The sequence below is a fragment of the Haliotis rubra genome, unplaced genomic scaffold (genome assembly GCF_003918875.1).
Source record: "Haliotis rubra isolate DU_JTF1 unplaced genomic scaffold, ASM391887v1 Scf22, whole genome shotgun sequence".
Lineage (NCBI taxonomy): Eukaryota > Metazoa > Mollusca > Gastropoda > Lepetellida > Haliotidae > Haliotis > Haliotis rubra.
In genome coordinates, this window is record NW_025766225.1 from 2,110,519 (window position 1) to 2,133,612 (window position 23,094).

The following is a 23,094-nucleotide window of genomic DNA, read 5'->3' on the forward strand; positions in this document are numbered from 1 at the left end:
ATGACGTACATCTGAATACAATGATATGCTATCAACCAAGTAACAATATCTCGGTGCCGTTGTACAAAGCGATCTTAGCGCTAAGGTGACCGTAACTCCCATACTTTAACACTGACTTAAGGTAGCCTTAGTGCTAAGGTGACCGTAACTCCCATACTTTAACACTGACTTAAGGTAGCCTTAGTGCTAAGGTGACCGTAACTCCCACACTTTAACACTGACTTAAGGTAGCCTTAGTGCTAAGGTGACCGTAACTCCCATACTTTAACACTGACTTAAGGTAGCCTTAGTGCTAAGGTGACCGTAACTCCCATACTTTAACTCTGACTTAAGGTAGCCTTAGTGCTAAGGTGACCGTAACTCCCATACTTTAACACTGACTTAAGGTAGCCTTAGCGCTAAGGTGACCGTAACTCCCACTCTTTAACACTGACCTAAGGTAGCCTTAGCGCTAAGGTGACCGTAACTCCCATACTTTAACACTGACTTAAGGTAGCCTTAGTGCTAAGGTGACCGTAACTCCCATACTTTAACTCTGACTTAAGGTAGCCTTAGTGCTAAGATGACCGTAACTCCCACTCTTTAACACTGACCTAAGGTAGCCTTAGCGCTAAGGTGACCGTAACTCCCATTCTTTAACGCTGACTTAAGGTAGCCTTAGCGCTAAGGTGACCGTAACTCCCATACTTTAACACTGACTTAAGGTAGCCTTAGTGCTAAGGTGACCGTAACTCCCATACTTTAACGCTGACTTAAGGTAGCCTTAGTGCTAAGGTGACCGTAACTCCCATACTTTAACACTGACTTAAGGTAGCCTTAGTGCTAAGGTGACCGTAACTCCCATACTTTAACGCTGACTTAAGGTAGCCTTAGTGCTAAGGTGACCGTAACTCCCATACTTTAACACTGACTTAAGGTAGCCTTAGTGCTAAGGTGACCGTAACTCCCATACTTTAACACTGACGTAAGGTAGCCTTAGCGCTAAGGTGACTGTACTCCCATACTTTAACGCTCACTTAAGGTAGCCTTAGCGCTAAGGTGACCGTAACTCCCATACTTTAACACTGACCTAAGGTTGCCTTAGCGCTAAGGTGACCGTAACTCCCATACTTTAACACTGGCGTAAGGTAGCCTTAGCGCTAAGGTGACCGTAACTCCCATACTTTACTTTAACTCACTTAAGGTAGCCTTGGCTAAGGTGACCGTAACTCCCATACTTTAACACTGACTTAAGGTAGCCTTAGCTGCTAAGGTGACCGTAACTCCCACTCTTTAACACTGACCTAAGGTAGCCTTAGCGCTAAGGTGACCGTAACTCCCATACTTTAACGCTGACTTAAGGTAGCCTTAGCTAAGGTGACCGTAACTCCCATACTTTAACACTGACTTAAGGTAGCCTTAGTGCTAAGGTGACCGTAACTCCCATACTTTAACGCTGACTTAAGGTAGCCTTAGTGCTAAGGTGACCGTAACTCCCATACTTTAACACTGACTTAAGGTAGCCTTAGTGCTAAGGTGACCGTAACTCCCATACTTTAACACTGACTTAAGGTAGCCTTAGTGCTAAGGTGACCGTAACTCCCATACTTTAACACTGACTTAAGGTAGCCTTAGCGCTAAGGTTGTGTTTAACAACGGCACCCTGATTACAATATCAACTGTCATATCTTACGGCCACCATGGACTGCTTTTGTACATATCTCACAATTTATTTATTCTAATTCCAACATTGTGAGAGAAATTATAACCCTTATTTGTTTCAGAATCTTGAATATTAGATAGAAAATATTGTTTATTTGAATACTTGATATATTTAGAAGCACCGTTAGCAAATAATCTCTATTTGAAAGACAAGTGAAACGAGATGAAAGCATACACCCCAAAGCCACTCATAGTGGCAGAAAGGAACACGTCTTTGTGTGTCTAAGAATAAAGGAACACGTCTTTGTGTGTCTAAGAATAGTCAAAAACCTTCTGGGAACAGACTGCACTTCAATGACTGCCTCAGTTCAATATGAGTGAATCCAACCTATTTCTAACCAGAGCACCATGTCATACAATAGTTGAGTCAGTAATAATCTGTTACCACTTCATCATTTTATCATAATTAACGTACAACTGCAGCATCATCCCGTTGAGCGTACACTTGTGTGATGTGCATCAACAATATCACTCCTTCCAACAGTTGATTTTCTTAGGATCAAATGTACCTGTCAAAATTTACTAAACATGTACCAAAACGTCAAAATAATTAGCTTTACTAAACACTTATCAAAATGTCAAAACATTAGGATTCAGCTAACACGTATCAAACTTTCAAAACATTGATATTTACCAAACATGTACCAATCTGTCAAAACACAGATCCATCAATCGTGTGACAAACTGTCAAATCATTGACATCACCAAACATGTACCAAACTGTTGAAAACAAGTAGGTGCAACCTTCATCGGCTGGAAATAGTTGCATTCCCCTATAATTAAGAAATAAAACACTAAGGGTCATGATAGTTTTTGCAAGCCAGCACAGTTCTACAAACTGATGACTATTCCACATGTACAAGAAGATGAGGAGGAGATGGGAGGTGCTGATTGGCTCATCCCAGTATCCAATGAGAGCTGCTGTGTCAAACTGTGGAACTGTGTAGCGTACAGACATTCTCTCTATAGACAGGGATGATTGGGATACCGTACTACACACAGGACAGATAGCTGGGTGGCATGGCTGTAACACTATCAGTCTCATTTATCTCCTCCACAGCATGCCCAGAGTGCAACTGATCTGATCTGATCTGATCACATTCCTACAGTGTTCTAATTCTTCTCAGTGATACAGTGTCCTGATTGTTCCAAGTGTTACATTGTTCTATCTTCAGCACTAAAATCATCTGATTGTTCAAAGTGTTACAGTGTTCTGACTATCCACTATAGTCATCTGATTGTTCTAAGTGTTAGTGGCTCGATTGTTCTAAGGGTTACAGTGTTCTGACTATCCACTATAGTCATCTGATTGTTCTAAGTGTTACAGTGTTCTGACTATCCACTATAGTCATCTGATTGTTCTAAGTGTTAGTGTCCTGATTGTACCAAGTGTTACAGTGTTCTGACTATCCACTATAGTCATCTGATTGTTCTAAGTGTTACAGTGTTCTGACTATCCACTATAGTCATCTGATTGTTCTAAGTGTTACAGTGTTCTGACTATCCACTATAGTCATCTGATTGTTCTAAGTGTTACAGTGTTCTGACTATCCACTATAGTCATCTGATTGTTCTAAGTGTTACAGTGTTCTGACTATCCACTATAGTCATCTGATTGTTCTAAGTGTTACAGTGTTCTGACTATCCACTATAGTCATCTGATTGTTCTAAGTGTTACAGTGTTCTGACTATCCACTATAGTCATCTGATTGTTCTAAGTGTTAGTGGCTTGATTGTTCTAAGTGTTACATTGTTCTATCTTCAGCACTATAGTCATCTGAATGTTCAAAGTGTTACAGTGTTCTGACTATCCACTATAGTCATCTGATTGTTCTAAGTGTTACAGTGTTCTGACTATCCACTATAGTCATCTGATTGTTCTAAGTGTTACAGTGTTCTGACTATATATCCACTATAGTCATCTGATTGTTCTAAGTGTTACAGTGTTCTGACTATATATCCACTATAGTCATCTGATTGTTCTAAGTGTTATAGTGTCCTGATTGTTCTAAGTGTTACATTGTTCTATCTTCAGCACTATAGTCATCTGATTGTTCAAAGTGTTACAGTGTTCTGACTATCCACTATAGTCATCTGATTGTTCTAAGTGTTACAGAGTTCTGACTATCCACTATAGTCATCTGATTGTTCTAAGTGTTACAGTGTTCTGACTATCCACTATAGTCATCTGATTGTTCTAAGTGTTACAGTGTTCTGACTATATATCCACTATAGTCATCTGATTGTTCTAAGTGTTACAGTGTCCTGACTATATATCCACTATAGTCATCTGATTGTTCTAAGCGTTACAGTGTTCTGACTATCCACTATAGTCATCTGATTGTTCTAAGTGTTATAGTGTCCTGATTGTTCTAAGTGTTACATTGTTCTATCTTCAGCACTATAGTCATCTGATTGTTCAAAGTGTTACAGTGTTCTGACTATCCACTATAGTCATCTGATTGTTCTAAGTGTTACAGTGCTCTGACTATATATCCACTATAGTCATCTGATTGTTCTAAGTGTTACAGTGTTCTGATTGTTCTAAGTGTTAGTGGCTTGATTGTTCTAAGTGTTACAGTGTCCTGATTGTTCCAAGTGTTACAGTGATCTGATTGTTCCAAGTGTTACAGTGTCCTGATTGTTCTAAGTGTTAGTGGCTTGATTGTTCTAAGTGTTACAGTGTCCTGATTGTTCCAAGTGTTACAGTGATCTGATTGTTCCAAGTGTTATAGTGTCCTGATTGTTCTAAGTGTTAGTGGCTTGATTGTTCTGAGTGTTACAGTGTCCTGATTGTTCCAAGTGTTAGTGGCTTGATTGTTCTAAGTGTTACAGTGTCCTGATTGTTCCAAGTGTTAGTGGCTTGATTGTTCTAAGTGTTATAGTGTCCTGATTGTTCCAAGTGTTACAGTGATCTGATTGTTCCAAGTGTAATAGTGTCCTGATTGTTCTGACCATTTTCTAATTGCTACAGAGTCCTGTAGTGTTATGACACAGTTTGGAAAGTAGATTAAAGTATCTGCTAATGCAGTAGGTGACTAACCTCGACATACATCATTGTTTCCTTCCCCAGTCCTACAGACCTCTCTACCCACTTCAGATTTCAAAGAAATACAGAAAATAAACATTTCAAACTGTAAGCATATTTCAAAATATTGTTATACTTTAATTCATATTTCAAGGGAATAATCCAGCACAGAAATAAATGTTCCGAAAATAGATTTTCTGAATTCCAGTTAAAAATACTGTGTATTAATTACAAGGAACTAACATAAAACCAAACGTACATAATTTGGGTTGATGAAGATATGGGTCATATCGCATGCCCTGTAGCACCATGTCAAACAGGCTGTATTACATGGAATACATCGTCTGTAGGATATAACAGGTGAACCAGGTTACATATTAGAGAGCAGGTGTTGCATGCAGCCAAATATGTACAATCTGTTGTCAATAGCAACAATTGACAGGTGATTGATCTCTGTCCATAATACAGGTATGTCAGTCAGACTCAGGTGTTTGGGGTTTTATTTCACTGTTCTTTACATGAGAGTATTGGACTGTGCTTATGAGCACGAGGATTTGCAGATTGTAGGATAGATTCTCTTTGTTGGTTTCTTAATAAATAAATATTGAACACATACAGCAAAGTGTTGTGGTGTGTCTACATGTATTTCAGTCATATCATAGCAAGGTGAGTCAGGTCTTAGGTGATTATCATTTTGACTGACCCTGCATGCAGGGGTATAGTTTTATGGCAAATTTAGGAATCAAACCCACTATGATAGGATCGTGGTGCAGCAAGGGAGGAAACTCTTCACAGCATATTGCATTGTCTTTGAAGACTGAGCAAGTCAATGTGTGAGTTAGCAATTAAGTGGAGTGTGTGAGTGAGTGAGAGTGAGTGAGTGAACTGGCAAACACGTGGACATATGAGTGAGCAGCAAGTATATATATATATATATATATATATATATATATATATATATATATATATCATCTAAATTCCACTTTCAAATCTTAGATACATCTGAAACAGAAATAGATTTTTTACAACTAAAATAAAGAACCTTTGCCCTTCAAAAACTGTGTAACTTTAACCAAAATCATTCCTCATCTTGGGCCTAGAATGATCACCTGACACCTACCCTGGCCCAGCCCAGCGGGAGTTACATGTTATTGCAGCCTACAGAACCAACACAGATAGTACTATCTCTCTCTCAGCAGCATCTCAAACACTTCAAAGTTCCACACGCTGCAGATGCATTTGTTTTCAGGATGCCTCAAATTCCAAATTCTAAGATCAGGTACCTTATTTCCTCCATTAGACCATGGGCGTCTATTAATTTCAGCTACCCACTGACTCAGATTGCAGTCTGTTCAATGCTGGCACAGTGATAATGTGCAACGAATCCCACAATCTACAGTCATACCAACAGTATATTTGTACGATTTGATTGGTTCGTTTTTCTTTTAATGCCGCACTCAGCAGTATTCCAGCTTTATGGCGGCAGTCTGTAAATAAACGAGTCTGGACCAGGCAATCCAGTGATCAACAAACAGCATGAGCATCAATCTACGCAAATGGGATATGGTGACACGTGTCAACAAAGTGAGCAAGCCTGACCAACCGATCCCATTAGTCGCCTCTTACAAGCATGGGTTCCTGAAGACCAATTCTAACCCGGATCTTCATGTGTAATATTGTAGGAGAAAGACATTATTAATCACAAACAGCAGAAACTAGCAAGATTTTGTCATAGACCTTGAAATATTCCTGCATGTCATATTAATGTTACTAAACAATGGATAATTACCTTGATGAAATGACAGACTTTCCCTCTATCAGAGACCTGGCTTTTTTATGGGACAAAGCACACATGTCCTTGCAATAATCAGGGGTCAGTGTCTAACACTGGAAATACGGTATGCTACCATTGTGACTCATATATATCAATCCAAGCACTGACCAATGTACTAATCCAAGCACTAATCCAAGCACTGACCAATGTACTAATCCAAGCACTGACCAACACACTAATCCAAGCACTGACCAACACACTAATCCAAGCACTGACCAACACACTAATCCAAGCACTGACCAATGTACTAATCCAAGCACTGACCAATGCACTAATCCAAGCACTGACTAACACAATAACCCAAGCACTGACCACTGCACTAATCCAAGCACTGGCCAATGTACTAATCCAAGCACTGACTAACACAATAACCCAAGCACTGACCAATGTACTAATCCAAGCACTGGCCAACACACTAATCCAAGCAGTAATCCAAGCACTGACCAATGTACTAATACAAGCACTGACCAATGTACTAATCCAAGCACTGACCAATGCACTAATCCAAGCACTGACTAACACAATAACCCAAGCACTGACCAATGTACTAATCCAAGCACTGGCCAACACACTAATCCAAGCACAGACGATTGAAAGCATTATTCAAAGCACCATTCCAAGCACTGATGACCATTTCTAGGTCAAGTAATACCCTCTGTGCCCCTCCAGTGAAGAAGGTGACAATATGTCCTTGCCAGTGCTGCAGGTTGTTCTATTAGTCAAGCTAACAATAATGCTGCTTCAGTAATAATGTAAAAGTGAGTGAGTGAGTATAGTTTTACGCCGCTTTTAGCAATATTCCGGCAATATCACAACAGGGGACACCAGAAATGGGCTTCACACATTTTAACCCAGGCCTTTAGAGTGACAAGCAAACGCTTCAACCATTAGGCTACCCCACCACCCACTATATAAAAGGGGGAAGGACACACAGTAAATAAGACCATCAGCCCTACTAGCTTTACATACCAACCCAAACTTTCATAACACCAGCATGAACAGTGTTTGCAGAAAACATTCACATGAGCATATCTGGAAAATAACATGACATTTTTCACCTGTAGACATGATAACCTGGCCCCCTGTACTGACAAAAACAGCATGTCACAACAATGCCCTTGTCTGCCACACAATCTACTTCCTGAATTTCCGACAGAGGTCACGATCACTGCTCATATTGTGTGGAAACAATAGTGTCATGGCGTGCGCAGTTAGTTTGGTAGGTTTGTTTGTTATTTAACGCCGCACTCAGCAGTATTGCAGCTGGCATTAAATAATCAAGACCAGACAATCTAGTGATAAGACCAGACAATCCAGTGATCGACAGCACGATCTACACAATTTGGATACAGCCTTTCTCCTCTCTCTTCCCCCTCAAGTCCCCAGTCCCAGTACGTAATGATCATATACCTGAACAAACAGCCGTCCATCCTTGTCGGGCAAGATCCTGTACTGGTGTACTCGAGACTGGTATCTGAAAGGACATACAGTATCACAATTACTGTCATTGTACATTCTTGTCAATTTGAGACACAACATTGATGTTTATTTTAGTGTTTCATGTAGATATTGCTGTTTATGACACACGGTTTTGTTCCCAGAAGGAACGAGTATGAAAGGGGTTGGTGAGTACCTTATACTCTCTGGGTAGAATATATTACAATATAAAGATCAAACCAACTGCCTCTTTTCACTTGCTTCCTGTGAAACTCTAATTCTATCCTAAAAACACAGAAGCTGCATTTCCATCCTGTTGTATCATCTTTCATCACTAGCGTTTGCTCGTCACACCGAAGGCCTGGGTTTGATTCCCCACATGGGTATAATATGTGTTGCCCATTTCTGGAGTCCCCGAATGTGATATTGCTGGATTATTGCTAAAAGTGGTGTAAACCTAATCACTCACTCTTTCATAACTACAAATCACATCCCAGCAGCAGGTAACCTGATATCACAGTCCGACCATGTGAAACTCTGCCCTCTAAGTAGACAGGGAAACACACCAGGATGTTGTCCCACCTCCTTACATTTAAACAAAACCAAACCACTCACCATCAAAAACCTATATGAAATTACTTAAAAAATAGGCTCTGTGGCTCACATGTCTTATAAAGAAAGAGACTCTTTAAATCTACTTTGCACAAACACCTACAGAGTGTTTTCAAAAAAAGTTTCTAGGCCAAAGAAAAAAGTCTTTGCAATATCGTTTAGAACCATGATATCATAGTGTTTATCATGTGATTGGCCATCATCACTTGGTGCCATCAGCATGTTTGGTTTTCTTACAGTCGTTACATTCAGAGTTTGAGCCCGGTACAAAAACTGGATCTTAAAACAAACTTGGAACATGATTAACTTCTTTCTTTCAAGATTGCCATGGAATATAGAAAATCTCACACACGCATCTTGGATACCAGAATAACAAATACATCATAATATCAATGAAAGGGAAAATAAAGGCTTGTCGTTTTTATTTATCAAGTCTCTTGACATTTTCAGTTTGCCACCGGTAATGACCTGTGTCTTGATGTATAGAGTACAACTTAACAGAGGGGACAAAGGGATTAGTGATATCATGTGATTATGACATCACAATAACACTGTGATCTCATTGTAGCGATATCTCCCAGGCTGAACCATTATGTTGGCTTAATTCTACTGTAGTTGCAGCAGATACTCAGCCAACAATTCTCACCTCTCATTTTAACAAGTCACACAACTATACCTACTTACGCAAAATTATAGAGAAATTATATTTCAAACATAAGATTGGTTTAGTCAGAGATTTTGGATACAGCTTTTTGCTAAAGATCACAACAAATTTTCATGAATCTTCCATAACAGATATTGCTTGATCTAAAACAAGCGATATCACCTATGGAAGCACATTTGGATGCAAAAATTAAATTCTTGTACATCATACATCTTAGACGAAGGTCAGGTGAGCCTAAATACAGGTATACTTACAGCAAGCACAGCACATAGGCCCCAGCTAGAGATTTAGCCTAAATGCAGGTATACTTACAGCAAGCACAGCACATAGGCCCCAGCTAGAGATTTAGCCTAAATACAGGTATACTTACAGCAAGCACAGCACATAGACCCCAGCTAGAGATTTAGCCTAAATACAGGTATACTTACAGCAAGCACAGCACATAGGCCCCAGCTAGAGATTTAGCCTAAATACAGGTATACTTACAGCAAGCACAGCACATAGGCCCCAGCTAGAGATTTAGCCTAAATACAGGTATACTTACAGCAAGCACAGCACATAGGCCCCAGCTAGAGATTTAGCCTAAATACAGGTATACTTACAGCAAGCACAGCACATAGGCCCCAGCTAGAGATTCACTGTCTCGCAGCAAGAAGGAGCCGTCGTCCCGAGCCCTCATCAACAGCTCCTCAGCGTGGAGGCGGGAAATCCCTTTGTGGAAGCATGATGCGGCCGACATCTTCTTCGGGATCCGACGTTGTATTATCTTCCCATAGGTCCTGGAGACAGAGATATCACATACAACTGTCTGGACATTACCCCCTTCACCAAGGACATATGCATCAAACACATACATTTATCAAAGTTTCTGGGCCCTTATTCTCGAAAAGGTTCGTAGCCCTACGAACTTCTTAAGCCCATTCTTAGCACATTGGCTACGAGTCAAGAATTCTTAGGGCTACGAACGTTTCAAGAATAAGGGCCCTGGTTACAATAACCATCTGTCACTGAAACTACCAATGTGACAACCACATTACCATGGACGTTCAAATATAGAGAAAAGTGAGTGAGTGAGTTGGGTTTTACGCCACTTTTAGCAATATTCCAGCAACATCACGGCGGGGGACACCAGAAATAGGCTTCACACATTGTATCCATGTGGGGAATCGAACCCAAGTCTTCGGCGTGACAAGCGAATGCTTTAACCACTAGGCTACCCCACAGCCCCCTAAATCATTGTTGTTCTGAAATAATGTACAATTAGGTAAAATCAAGGTCAAAGCTCTGCTTGCTACTATACTCTCTCTGAGTGAGTGCGTAGGTGAGTGAGCGAGTGAGTTGGGTTTGAGACCACTTTAAGCAACAATGCAACTCTAACTTGTTTAGGGTGAATGAGGGGTTTAATGCCATTTTCAGCATCAGAGAGATATATTTGTGGGTATTTTATGAAGTGGGTGACTATTGATTATATATTATAATAATCACAGCAGTATAACAATGGTTGCATACATCTCCACATGGTTACAGGAGCTGTATAATTGTTGCAACAGTGTTACAAAAGTGTGGTGAAAGTGTTCACCTTCCTAGCATCTACAGCACAAAAGCACACATTTATAGACCCATTATGTTGTTCAACATCTAAGACTGACTGACTGAGTTTGGTTTTACGCCGCTTTTAGCAATATTCCAGCAACATCACGGCGGGGGACACCAGAAATGGGCTTCACACAATGTACCCATGTGGGGATTCGAACCCGGGTCTTCGGCGTGACGAGCCGACGCTTTAACCACTAGGCTACCCCACCGCCCCTCAACATCTAAGAAATGCAGATTCAGCACTCTTTAGAGCCTACAAAGAAACATGTTTATTAATGATCTGTATTGATCTGATCCTTTTCCTTATCATCTGTCCTGCTCACAACCTCAATCAACGGATAACACAATCAAAGACAAAACAAAAATTCTGAAAATAAATACACTAAAGAACATGTACAGACATGAATGTTGAACAAATAAGCCAATGAATCAATCGTTTTATCCACTAGCATGGCACCTCTTGGAGGAAGATCAACTGCACATGGTACAGTCAGATTGGCCACTGGCTGTTGAGTTGGGGTTTTTTAAGGTCTATGAAAGTTTCATTGAAACACTTTAAGCCTTGAAGGTTCTAATTTCAATCATTCACAACCACCTCTGTGATCCAGTTGACATAGCATCTTCCCAGAGAGAAAAAGAACTGCTGTCTACTTTGATGGCATTTTAGAAGTTGAGTTGATGAAGAATAATGACAATTATTATGGACATAGACATCACTTGCTTGACAACGACATTAGAATCTATGTCGAAACGTCGCCTCCACAGAATAAAAGAAGTTGTATATCCATAATAATTGTCAATATTCTTCAACTGCTGTCTGCGTCATAATAAGGGTGTTAGAAGATGGTACTTCTTGTTACCCTGCCTGGAGTTGGCGTTGAGGGACAAAACATCTTAACCTGGATGAAATGTAGTTGAACACTACATCATGTAGCTATACGCATGACTGTGTATTTGTTTGTGTTAGGCTGATTATACTAGCCTTATCTACTCTGCATCTTATAGCCGGAGATATAATGTAAGGTTCGCATGTCTCAGTGAGAGAGTGAGTGAGTTTAGTTTTACGCCGTACTCAGCAATATTCCAGCTATATGACGGCGGTCTGTAAATAATCGAGTCTGGACTAGACAATTCAGTGATCAACAGCATGAGCAGCATCTGCGCCATTGGGAACCGATGACATGGTTCTGACCACGAGCCTGACCACAAGATCCCGTTAGTTGCCTCTTACGACACGCATGGGTTACTGAAGGTTCCTTCTAACCCGGACCTTCACGGGTGTTTACCTGTCTACCCAACATGGACACAGTGTACTGAGTCCCAGTCCAATGTTTGATATAACTTCTTTTAGTCTGCCTTAATGACATACCTTGACCAGTTCAGAGGTCTTTCGCAATTGTCAGTAAAACTTCCGAGATGGAAATTAAAAAGATTATGTTTCATGTAAAAACAGTCATAAGTAATGAGAATTGGCCTAAAATTACAAGAATCAGTGCTTACTAAGAACGAGTAATCCTATAAAATGTTATATTTCAAGCTTTAGAATCACAATGGTACCTCTTGCTCTGAGGAAAGTGAGTTCCATTACTGTCTCCATGCCAACCAGTCCTTGTTTTATTCCCCTGTGCCCAGTGGCAGGCACGGTAACAATAAGTACCATCTTTCGTTACATGTTGGTCTAAATCTGCCGGGCGACTAACAGGATCGGGTGGTCAGGCTCGCGGACTTGGTTGACACATGTCATCGGATCCCAATTGCACAGATCGATGCTCATGCTGTTGGTCACTGGATTGTCTGGTCCAGATTCAATTATTTACAGACCGCCGCCATATAGCTGGAATATTGCTGAGTGCGGCGTAAAACTAAACTCACTCACTCACTCACTAAATCTGCCGGGAATCAAACCACCGAGCTGTAGACCAATTTTAACCCAGATCTCCACGAGTGAGTGAGTGATGTTCTCTATCCACCACACCACTATGAAACCTGAACTACAGACGTATCACTGCAGCGCGATGCAGTCATCGCCGTCCACCACAACAGCTAATCAATACCTAATCCTTTCAACCCTTTAATGGATACGCCTGTAGGCCTTCATGACGTTTTAACAGCTTTCAGAAAGCGAACTGAAATATGCAGGTAAAAGGGATGTGTAGCGATTCACGCCTTCAATGATGAATCGGATCATCATGGTCTCCCTGCTTTCATCTCGTCTATCCGCCGCCACGGGGACCTGATTAGGCGCTATTATGTTTTACAGCCTAGGGAATAGTTGATTCGTTTTTGGACAAGTGTATAAACTTGTCATGTTAATGATGTTTATTTCTTTGAAGACAAATTTTGGATAGAGATCAAGAAACGAGGGACAGATTGAGAGTGGGGTTCATTTCGAAGGTGATAACTAACTGAAATGTCGCTACTTTTCATCGTTGTTTGAAGTAGCTATCTGGTAATGGCTCATGGGTAGTTCCGTGGTTAAAGCCTTTCTTCATCACACAGGCATGGGTTCAATTCCCATATGGGTACAAAGTGTGAAGGCCATTTCTGGTGCCCCCTGCCATGATACTGATGGAATATATAGGGCATCAACTCACAGTGACAATGAATGACCAGTGATGGGATGGCCGAGTAGTTCAGGTGTTTCCTTGCCTGGGTTTGATTCCCAGCTTGGGATAATGTGATACAAACATTGATCATTACTGACATGATACTAACAATATAAAAGTATTTTGAGTCATGATATTTCTTTAATAAATTTACACATCTATGAATCCCTTACAGAATAAAAATTTACAAAAGAAACAGCATAAAAGAAAAAGAAATATAACAGAAAAACAGTCAAAGTATTTGTATCACCACCAACAATTTTACAAAATTTTAAAACGAAGAAATAAATCTGCTTGAAAACAATTTTCTCAAATTTATTTTTTCTAATCTTAAACTGATGCCTGTAAGCAAAAATGTTAAATACCGTGGTAGTGCTGGACATGATGAAGGGCAAATCACATCGGAGGCGATAATGAGAGTTGTAAAGCATTATCTGTGTTTAAATGGCAGGGTGACGTGACAAGCTCCCCCTAGTGGTGACCTTTCCTGTGCAGCAGAACAACTTCATGCTGGGATCCGTGTACTAACGTTTAAATGATATAATCTGCCATCTTAGGGGAAACGCTCCATTGTCACTGCTCAATCAATCAAAGAATCTGGTTACAATAACTATCCCTCACTGAAACAACTTATTTGAGTGAGTGAGTGAGTAAGAGTTGTATTTGTGTATATGTGTGTATTTAATGGAGTGGGTGACTATCGAGGGTAATACAACAATCACAGTAGTGCTACATACAAGCTATCGTGAAAACGTTCACCTTCTCTTGACATGAAAGTTTGTGTAGTGTGTGTGCCAATAGATATACTTATTGCTCTCTCTCCCATCTAACAAACCGTCACACACACACCCTCTTTCTCCCTTTCTCTCTCACCTCTCTCTCTCTTTCTCTCTCTCCTTTCACCCTTTCTCTCACCTCTCTCTCTCTTTTCTCCCTCTCTCTCTCCATTCTCTTTCTCTCTCCTTTCTCTCTCACACACACACTCACTCTCTCACACAAAAAACACAAGCTATCAAGTCAAGAGCATAAGGAAGTTCTTCTAAGATTTCAGATAAACCAAATGAAGTGTCTATCGTGAAAGTAACATCACATCGTTAACCTAAATGGTAGGAAGTGCGTGATGCACATCAAAATAGGAAACTCCTGCTCACTGGCAAACAGCCCTTCGGGGGATCTTATTAGTCAGGAATACAAATAAAATTGTCACGGCTCTCGACCCAGCGCAGATTAAATAGATCCTTGCCATGAATTATTTCTTGGGTCTGTGTAGTCACTGAGGGAGCAATAATGGCCAATCTCTCTCCTATAACTGGTGAATAATACACTTGTATAACAGACGGAGATATAAATCTGAAAAACGATCACAACCAACTCATAGTCGAGTCATGGATATCCTGTTTGGGGGTTTGAATTAAACTGAAGACAATGATTTTGAAATGTTCTTCCATTCCCAGTTGGAAGAGCCAGTCAGAGTAAAAGTAACGTAATTCTTATTCATGTGTGAAAGATCTCAGAGAAATTTACATTTTTTATCTCATTCAGATTTGGAGGGTTTTTACCTCTGAATTTATCTGAATTTCAGATATTTTCATTTCTTCCTTCAGAAAACGCACATTTCTATTCATTGTTGTTTAACTCTCAGTCATGAATATATAAGAATTCCTTTAGTTCTATAGCTAAGACATGAAATGGAGACTGGGTTAAGTTCATCAGTTTAATTCTGTCATCAACACATGAACAGAGGAATGGCGAGTGAGTGAGGTTAGTTTTACATCACACTCAGCAATATTCCAGCCATATGGCGGCAGTTCGTAAATAATCAAGTCTGGCCAGACAATCCAGTGATCAACAGCATGAGCATCGATATGCGCAATTGGGAACCGATGCCATGTGTCAACGAAGTCCGCGAGCCTGACCACCCGATCCTGTTAGTCGCCTCTTACGACAAGCATGGGTTACTGAAGGTTCATTCTAACCCGGACCTTCATGGGTAACAGAAGATTATGGTTGACGGGAAGTATTTTGGTTCAGTCCTCAGCCATGAAACCATCAGCTGTAAAGGTAGTTGTCAGGGAAGCTGTGACTGGTAGATTACAGTATAATCACTTTACAAGATATACGACCAAACTTTTCAAGGCCTGGTGCAACAAGCCATCCTTTGCCCTACACCTAACACTCATGTGCTTCCCACCTCCATGGAAAGAGTAGGTTAGGAGTTGTCCGTGTCCTCAAGCCTATGCTCCTCCTCCCTCTTTGGGTGAGTGAGTGAGTGAGTGAGTATATGACAGCAATATTCCAGCTATATGGCGGCGGTCCGTAAATAATCGAGTCTGGACCAGACAATCCAGTGATCAACAGCATGAGCATAGATCTGCGCAATTGGGAACCGATGACATATGTGAACCAAGCCAGCAAGCCTGACCACCCGATCCTCCTTTGGGGTACTCTGTCATACAGACCCCGAAACAAATATATGCAATACATACCATGCAAGTCTAGAATATGTGGCAATTCTTGATTACCACAATATCAGGAACTAAGTCCCAGGGCTCCTGTTTATTATAGTTTATAAATATATTTAGGAACATTTTCCCTGTAACATATTTATTTTAGAGACTAGATGTTAGTCTCCCTGTGGGAAGTCTGGGTCAGAACAAGTTCCCAGCATCCTTTGCTTATCCAAAGTCCCTCCCTTAAGAAATGGCGGAGTGTGTTTGCTTTCTGAAGCTGTAGCAATATCTCTATTTAATGACAGCCTGTAAATAAATCAGTCTGCACCTGACAATCCAGTGATCGATATAATGAGCAACAACCTATGTTGGGGTATGATGACATACGACCTCCAGGTCACCCAGACCACCTGATCCAGCAAGTCGCTCTTACAACCAACGTAGAATTCTGGGAGCCAAGTGTCATCCGTAACATCCCACTGTAGGGTAGGGACGTCTACAGATCAGGAATGCCCACACAAAGTCCAGGAAAAGATGATGATGACACAGACGTATAACGAACGGGATACCATATGCACGTGGACAGAAAATGCTTTAGATACGTGCTTTAAATATTTCAGTCACCACAAACGACAGCAGTCTTTCTGTCACCTGATGTTGCTGATGCTATTCCAGGCCTTCTGCACTGACCCCACACAATAAATCTCACATTCCTTATCTTCACTGACGGACGGCAGACCGAAGAAAAACAGAAGCAAAACACGACTCCCACCTAGAGAGAGTACAGCTTAATATTTTTTCACAGCTTGAAATGTTTTCAAAAGTTTGAATGTGCCTCGCTGGGTTCTGTGATCAGCTAACATGATGACAGGGAAAGGGGAGAGAGCAGCAGCAAGAAATGTCTGTAATCAAAGCACCATGTGTGAATCCATTTGCAAGTTTCTGTCATTTCTCAGAGAGTTTTCTTAGTAATTTAGCTGATCCCAGCCAAATGTTCCACTGACTCAGCAACTGCTGCGTAACACTGAACATCTCAGACAACAATGTTATATTTGGGATGAAAGTTTCTCAGTAAAGTACAGATTCTAGTACTTTTGGGAGTTGATTCCCATCCAGGATTCAAACCCATACTCTCATGCCCCTGAACACTAATAGACTACAATCTAACCCACTCAGCCACCACGGCTTCCACTCTACCATCTTTGGGTATGACTTGTACAAAACTTTCAAGAGCCTTTCTCAACCAGAAAGAAAAAACCTTATCAATATTAACATGAAAAAAAATTATACTTCCACTTTTTCAGTTAAGGCTCGGACTGTTAGATCACAGCGAAAGGACATTGACCACTAAAAATTCCAGGCGTTATGCCCATTTTGGAAATGAGCTATACAAAATAAAACTCACTTCTGAATGACCTGTATGTTGTGGTTGAAGAAATGTACGGTCACACTTTTCAAGACAATGGTCCCATGACAAAGGTCACACTTTTCAAGACAATGGTCCCATGACAAAGGTCACTTTTCAAGACAATGGTCCCATGACAAAGGTCACACTTTTCAAGACAATGGTCCCATGACAAAGGTCACACTTTTCAAGACAATGGTCCCATGACAAAGGTCACTTTTCAAGACAATGGTCCCATGACAAAGGTCACACTTTTCAAGACAATGGTCCCATGACAAAGGTCACACTTTTCAAGACAATGGTCCCATGACAAAGGTCACTTTTCAAGACAATGGTCCCATGACAAAGGTCACACTTTTCAAGACAATGGTCTCATGACAAAGGTCACTTTTCAAGACAATGGTCCCATGACAAAGGTCACTTTTCAAGATAATTGGTCACACTTTTCAAGGCAGTGGTAACACTTTTCAAGACAATGGTCTCATGACAAAGGTCACTTTTTCAAGACAATGGTCCCATGACAAAGGTCACTTTTCAAGATAATTGGTCACACTTTTCAAGGCGGTGGTAACATTTTTCAAGACTGGTCACATTTTTAGGATAATGGTCACACTTTTCATGACAATGGCCACACCGCTCTAAGGTAACAGTAAGACTTAACGGTACCCATAAAAGCATTTACATATTCTTAGCTGAATGCATTGTCAGAATACCACCATTGATACATCTAAATAGACTATATAAATATTGAATCCCACCCAATTTCCATAATTACCAAGACAAAAATAATCAGAACATATCGATTATTGATACTCAAGCAGCCATTTTTAAACATTTCACAGTATGTTGAAGATTATGTCAATGCTGGTTCAAACTTCAGCATTTCCAAGGAAAGATTACCAAATCAAGCTGCCTCTTCAAGCCCGAGTGGACGCTGTGTACAGATTGTTGACAGAGCACTCAAGCATAGTGGCAGCCTGAGCCATGTTCCCACTTAATATCAATAGATCTGAAGTAGGTAAATATGACACATATCTTCCTGGATGGCACAACACTGCTTCGGCGTAAATATCACATCATCTTCAACACAGGATGCTTCATAACAACATGATGGTGCATTCAGCTTGAATTATTCATGACTAGGCTACAAAAGGTATATATTCCGCACAATATAACCTGAATTCAAATCTGCATAAGTGCATTATATAGATTTAATGTTAAAATGTTTTTTGGTATTTTCAGAAAAGCAATCAGTGAAGCAGAGGATGCAAATAGGCACCATATGGACAAGCATAAAGCCAATACAATCATTCTGAACTGGTACCCTGTGAATAAGCATGCTGTCATGTAATGGGGAATAACAATGTAATATTGTCATGGAATGGGGAATAACAATGTAATATTGACATGTAATGGTAATAACAATGTAATATTGTCATGGAATGGGGAATAACTATGTAATATTGTCATGGAATGGGGAATAACAATGTAATATTGACATGTAATGGTAATAACAATTTAATATTGTCATGGAATGGGGAATAACAATGTAATATTGACATGTAATGGTAATAACAATGTAATATTGTCATGGAATGGGGAATAACAATGTAATATTGTCATGGAATGGGGAATAACAATGTAATATTGTCATGGAATGGAGAATAACAATGTAATATTGTCATGGAATGGGAAATTACATCAACAATGTAATATTATACGTTGTATGCTTCTCTCGAGGGTAATAGGATCTGATGTACGCCTCTTTGTAGCAGTGTCACACGAATCGGTATACAAGGTATTTATCTTACTGCCATGTTAAATGTACAAAATATCACTTTATTTTATTTTAAAGATCGCTACCGACTATATGACATGTAAACAACTTAAATGGCGTCTGCCTCTCGGCTGGACTTTTAAATCAGTGAAACATATTCTGACAAACTTAACACTGCTATAAATATTGTTAATTATGTTTAAGTTGAGTGTGCAAACGACTTAATGTATAAAATATTTTAAATAAAGCAGCGAAAGTCGGTAAAATAAATGTGTACATAGTGAACTCAAAAACAGCTAATCGAACGGTTTTCAAACTCCGGACACTGAATGCGTCATATTATGACATCAACGATTGTTAGCAACAGCATCTCGGTGGAGAGTTTGGCGGTTACCGTGGCAGCGGGTAATATTATTTCCAGTTGTCACCCTCCTGGGAGGGGTGACATGGAAACTTGTTAAAGCGTCATTGACAATGAAATTAAAGTAATTCACATGAAGGTAAGATAATGTCATGTCATGGGGAATAACAATGTAATATTGTCATGTAACGGGGAATTAAGAATATTGACATGTAATGTGGAATAACAATGTAATACTGTTATGTAATGTGGATCAACAATGTAATATTGACATGTATTGGGCAACAACAATGTAATACTGTCATGTAATGGGAATAAAAAAAATGTAAAATCGACAAGTAATGGGGAATAACAATGTAATATTGTCCTGTAATTGGGAATAACAATTAAATACTGTCATATAATGGGGAATAACAATGTAATACCATCAAGTAATGGGGAATAACAATGTAATATCATCAAGTAATGGAGAATAACCATGTAATATCATCAAGTAATGGGGATAACAATATAACATTGCCATGCAATGGGGAATAACAATGTAATACTGCCATGTAATGGGGAATAACAACGTAATGCTGTAATGTAATGGGGAATAACAATGTGTTGTCATGTAATGGGGAACAAAATGTAATACTATGTGGTAATGAAGAATAACAATGTAATACTGTGATGTAATGGGAAATAATGTAATATTGTCATGTAATGGGAAATAACAATGTAATATTGTCATGTAATGGGAAATAATAATGTAATACTGCCATGTAATGGGGAATAACAATGTAATACTACCATGTAATGGGAAATAACAATGTAATATTGTCATGTAATGGGAAATAATGGGTAATGTCATGTAATGGGTAATACTGCCATGTAATGGGGAATAACAATGTAATACTGCCATGTAATGGGAAATAACAATGTAATATTGTCATGTAATGGGAAATAATGGGTAATACTGCCATGTAATGGGGAACAACAATGTAATACTGCCATGTAATGGGGAATAACAATGTAATACTGCCATGTAATGGGGAATAACAATGTAATATTGTTGCTTATATCACTTCTAAGGCCAGCAATAAACAATGAACAAGGGGCGCTAAAGAAATAGTGTGTGTCCGCTGGGATGCAGAAAATGTGTTGCATGTTAAAGAATGAATGCTGCTATTTCAGAACTTGCTACCTCTTAAATAATTAATTGCTGTACGCAATCATTGAAAATGTTCATCACGCAGTTAAGTCAAAAGTTTCCCGATCTTCTAGAAGTAGCACTTGCAGTTACAGATGGGAAATTCCATATCTATTTTTAACTGACAGCCTCTCAGCATGATTTTAGGACACATGTGGGAGAGACTCCCGCTTCCATCTACATGCAATAGATTGGGGTGAAGCAGGTACAGTGGAGACATTTCTAGTATGTCTTCAATTGCAAGCAATCATGAGTAAGAAATGCACATGATATGAAAAGTTAAATAAAATATACACCAACAAGGCATATTTTTATTTATTTATTATAGGATATTTATATAGCGCACATATCCAGGCAACTAGTGCATGCTCAAGGCGCTGATATTTTCCCCTCCATCATTGTTGTTTCTTTCGATAATTTTTTATCACTAACTGACATTTCTATTGGGCCAAGTGCTGTAAGTCTCCTGGACCAAACAAAAGAAAGAACCCAGGTCAACATCTAAATAACCAAATAACAATGCCATTTAACTATGAAGTTAAGTCATACAACTCACAAACAATACAGTAGGCAAATAACATTTTAATAATGTCATGTAGGAGGTAATAATGTGGTAATAATGTCATGTAACAAGCAATAACACAGTAACAATGTCATGTAGCAGGTAATAACGTGGTAATAATGTCATGTAACAAGCAATAACACTGTAACAATGTCATGTAGCAGGTAATAACACTGTAACAATGTCATGTAGCAGGTAATACTGACTGAGTATGGTTTTACGCCACTTTTAGCAATATTTCAGCAATATCACAGCAGAGGACACCAGAAATGGGCTTCACATATTGTACCCATGTAGCAGGTAATAATGTTGTAATAATGTCATGTAACAACCAATAACATTGTACCAATGTCATGTAGCAGGTAATAACATTGTACCAATGTCATGTAGCAGGTAATAACATTGTACCAATGTCAGGTAGCAGGTAATAACATTGTACCAATGTCATGTAGCAGGTAATAACATACCAATGCCATGTAGCAGACAATAACGTTGTACCAATGTCATGTAGCAGGTAATAATGTACCAATGTCATGTAGCAGGTAATAACATTGTACCAATGTCATGTAGCAGGTAATAATGTTGTACCAATGTCATGTAGCAGGTAATAATGTTGTACCAATGTCATGTGGTAGGTAATAATGTTGTACCAATGTCATGTAGCAGGTAATAACATTGTACCAATGTCATGTAGCAGGTAATAATGTTGTACCAATGTCATGTAGCAGGTAATAATGTTGTACCAATGTCATGTAGCAGGTAATAATGTTGTACCAATGTCATGTAGCAGGTAATAACATTGTTATGGCATGTAACAAAGAATAACAATGCCATTATGATGTCATAATATGTATAGCCAAACTGTCATGAAAGTGGACATATTGCCATGTTACAGAGAAAAATGATGACATTATAATGCCATGTAAGATTGACTATTAATGTAATAAAGTCGTGTAATAGGCAATAACAAGATAATAATATCACATAACAAGAGCTATTAATGTTATAGCGGCATTAGGTAGTAACAAGATAATAATGTCATGTAACAGGCAATACAATGTAATAATGTCATGTAACAGGCAATACAATGTAATAATGCCCACCTCACAATGCCCAGGTGCAGTGTTGCCAACAGAGCCAGTACCGATTCCTCCTCTACACCACCAACGAGTCACCATGGATGTGAGGCAATATTGATTGTGTTTTATAGAGTGAGACCACCTGAAGTGTCTGGCTTCCACCTTCCAGACAGCCCAGACTAATGGATGAAGACTTATGCTCCTTGATTTATAGCAGTGCAGGGAATAAATCCCAATATCCACCACTACACTGTAGGTGATATAAGCAGGTATATATACAGCTGGGGTGGCCTTAAACCAGCTTCAGTGGGCTTCCACTTGACACTAGCTTATTCCATTTGTGTCAGGAAGCACAACACGGATGTCTTCTTGTGGATTCAGGTTGGTGATAAAGTCCTCTCTTTGTGTGGGGGTGGATCATTGCAGATTATTTCAAGATGAGTCCTTATCGAAGACTTAATTCTGCTACAGTCAGGTGAATGATTGTAGAGTATAACAAGCTACAGTGGTGTATATAAGAGGCTATCATTGCCTATGGTCAGGAGAAGCTCTCGACAGCTGACAAACGAGTGGATTTGGTTTAACCAACAGAGCTTCAGTAATATGACAGAATCAGCTTGAAGTGAAGAAGATCCAAACAGGTGCTGTTCTGAGACGAATGTCATCATGGTGACACCAGTTACCACATGTATGGTGCCGATGGACCTTATATTGATATCAAAGTGGATATGGGATTCAAACTCAGACACATTAGTTCATGCATGCATCAGTAAGGGACCCATTCTGTAAA

The 23,094-nt window shown here is 39.6% G+C and overlaps 1 protein-coding gene across 1 annotated transcript in view; it reads right to left on the reverse strand.

Annotated features, from left to right (window-relative positions):
- The window catches only part of LOC124277307 (phosphatidylinositol 3,4,5-trisphosphate 5-phosphatase 2A-like), a 64,049-nt gene that overhangs the window by 34,019 nt on the left and 6,936 nt on the right, over positions 1–23,094 (reverse strand). Inside the window, 2 exon segments of the mRNA XM_046712958.1 lie at positions 7,974–8,037; positions 9,879–10,055. Coding sequence (XP_046568914.1) covers positions 7,974–8,037; positions 9,879–10,055 — 241 coding nt within the window.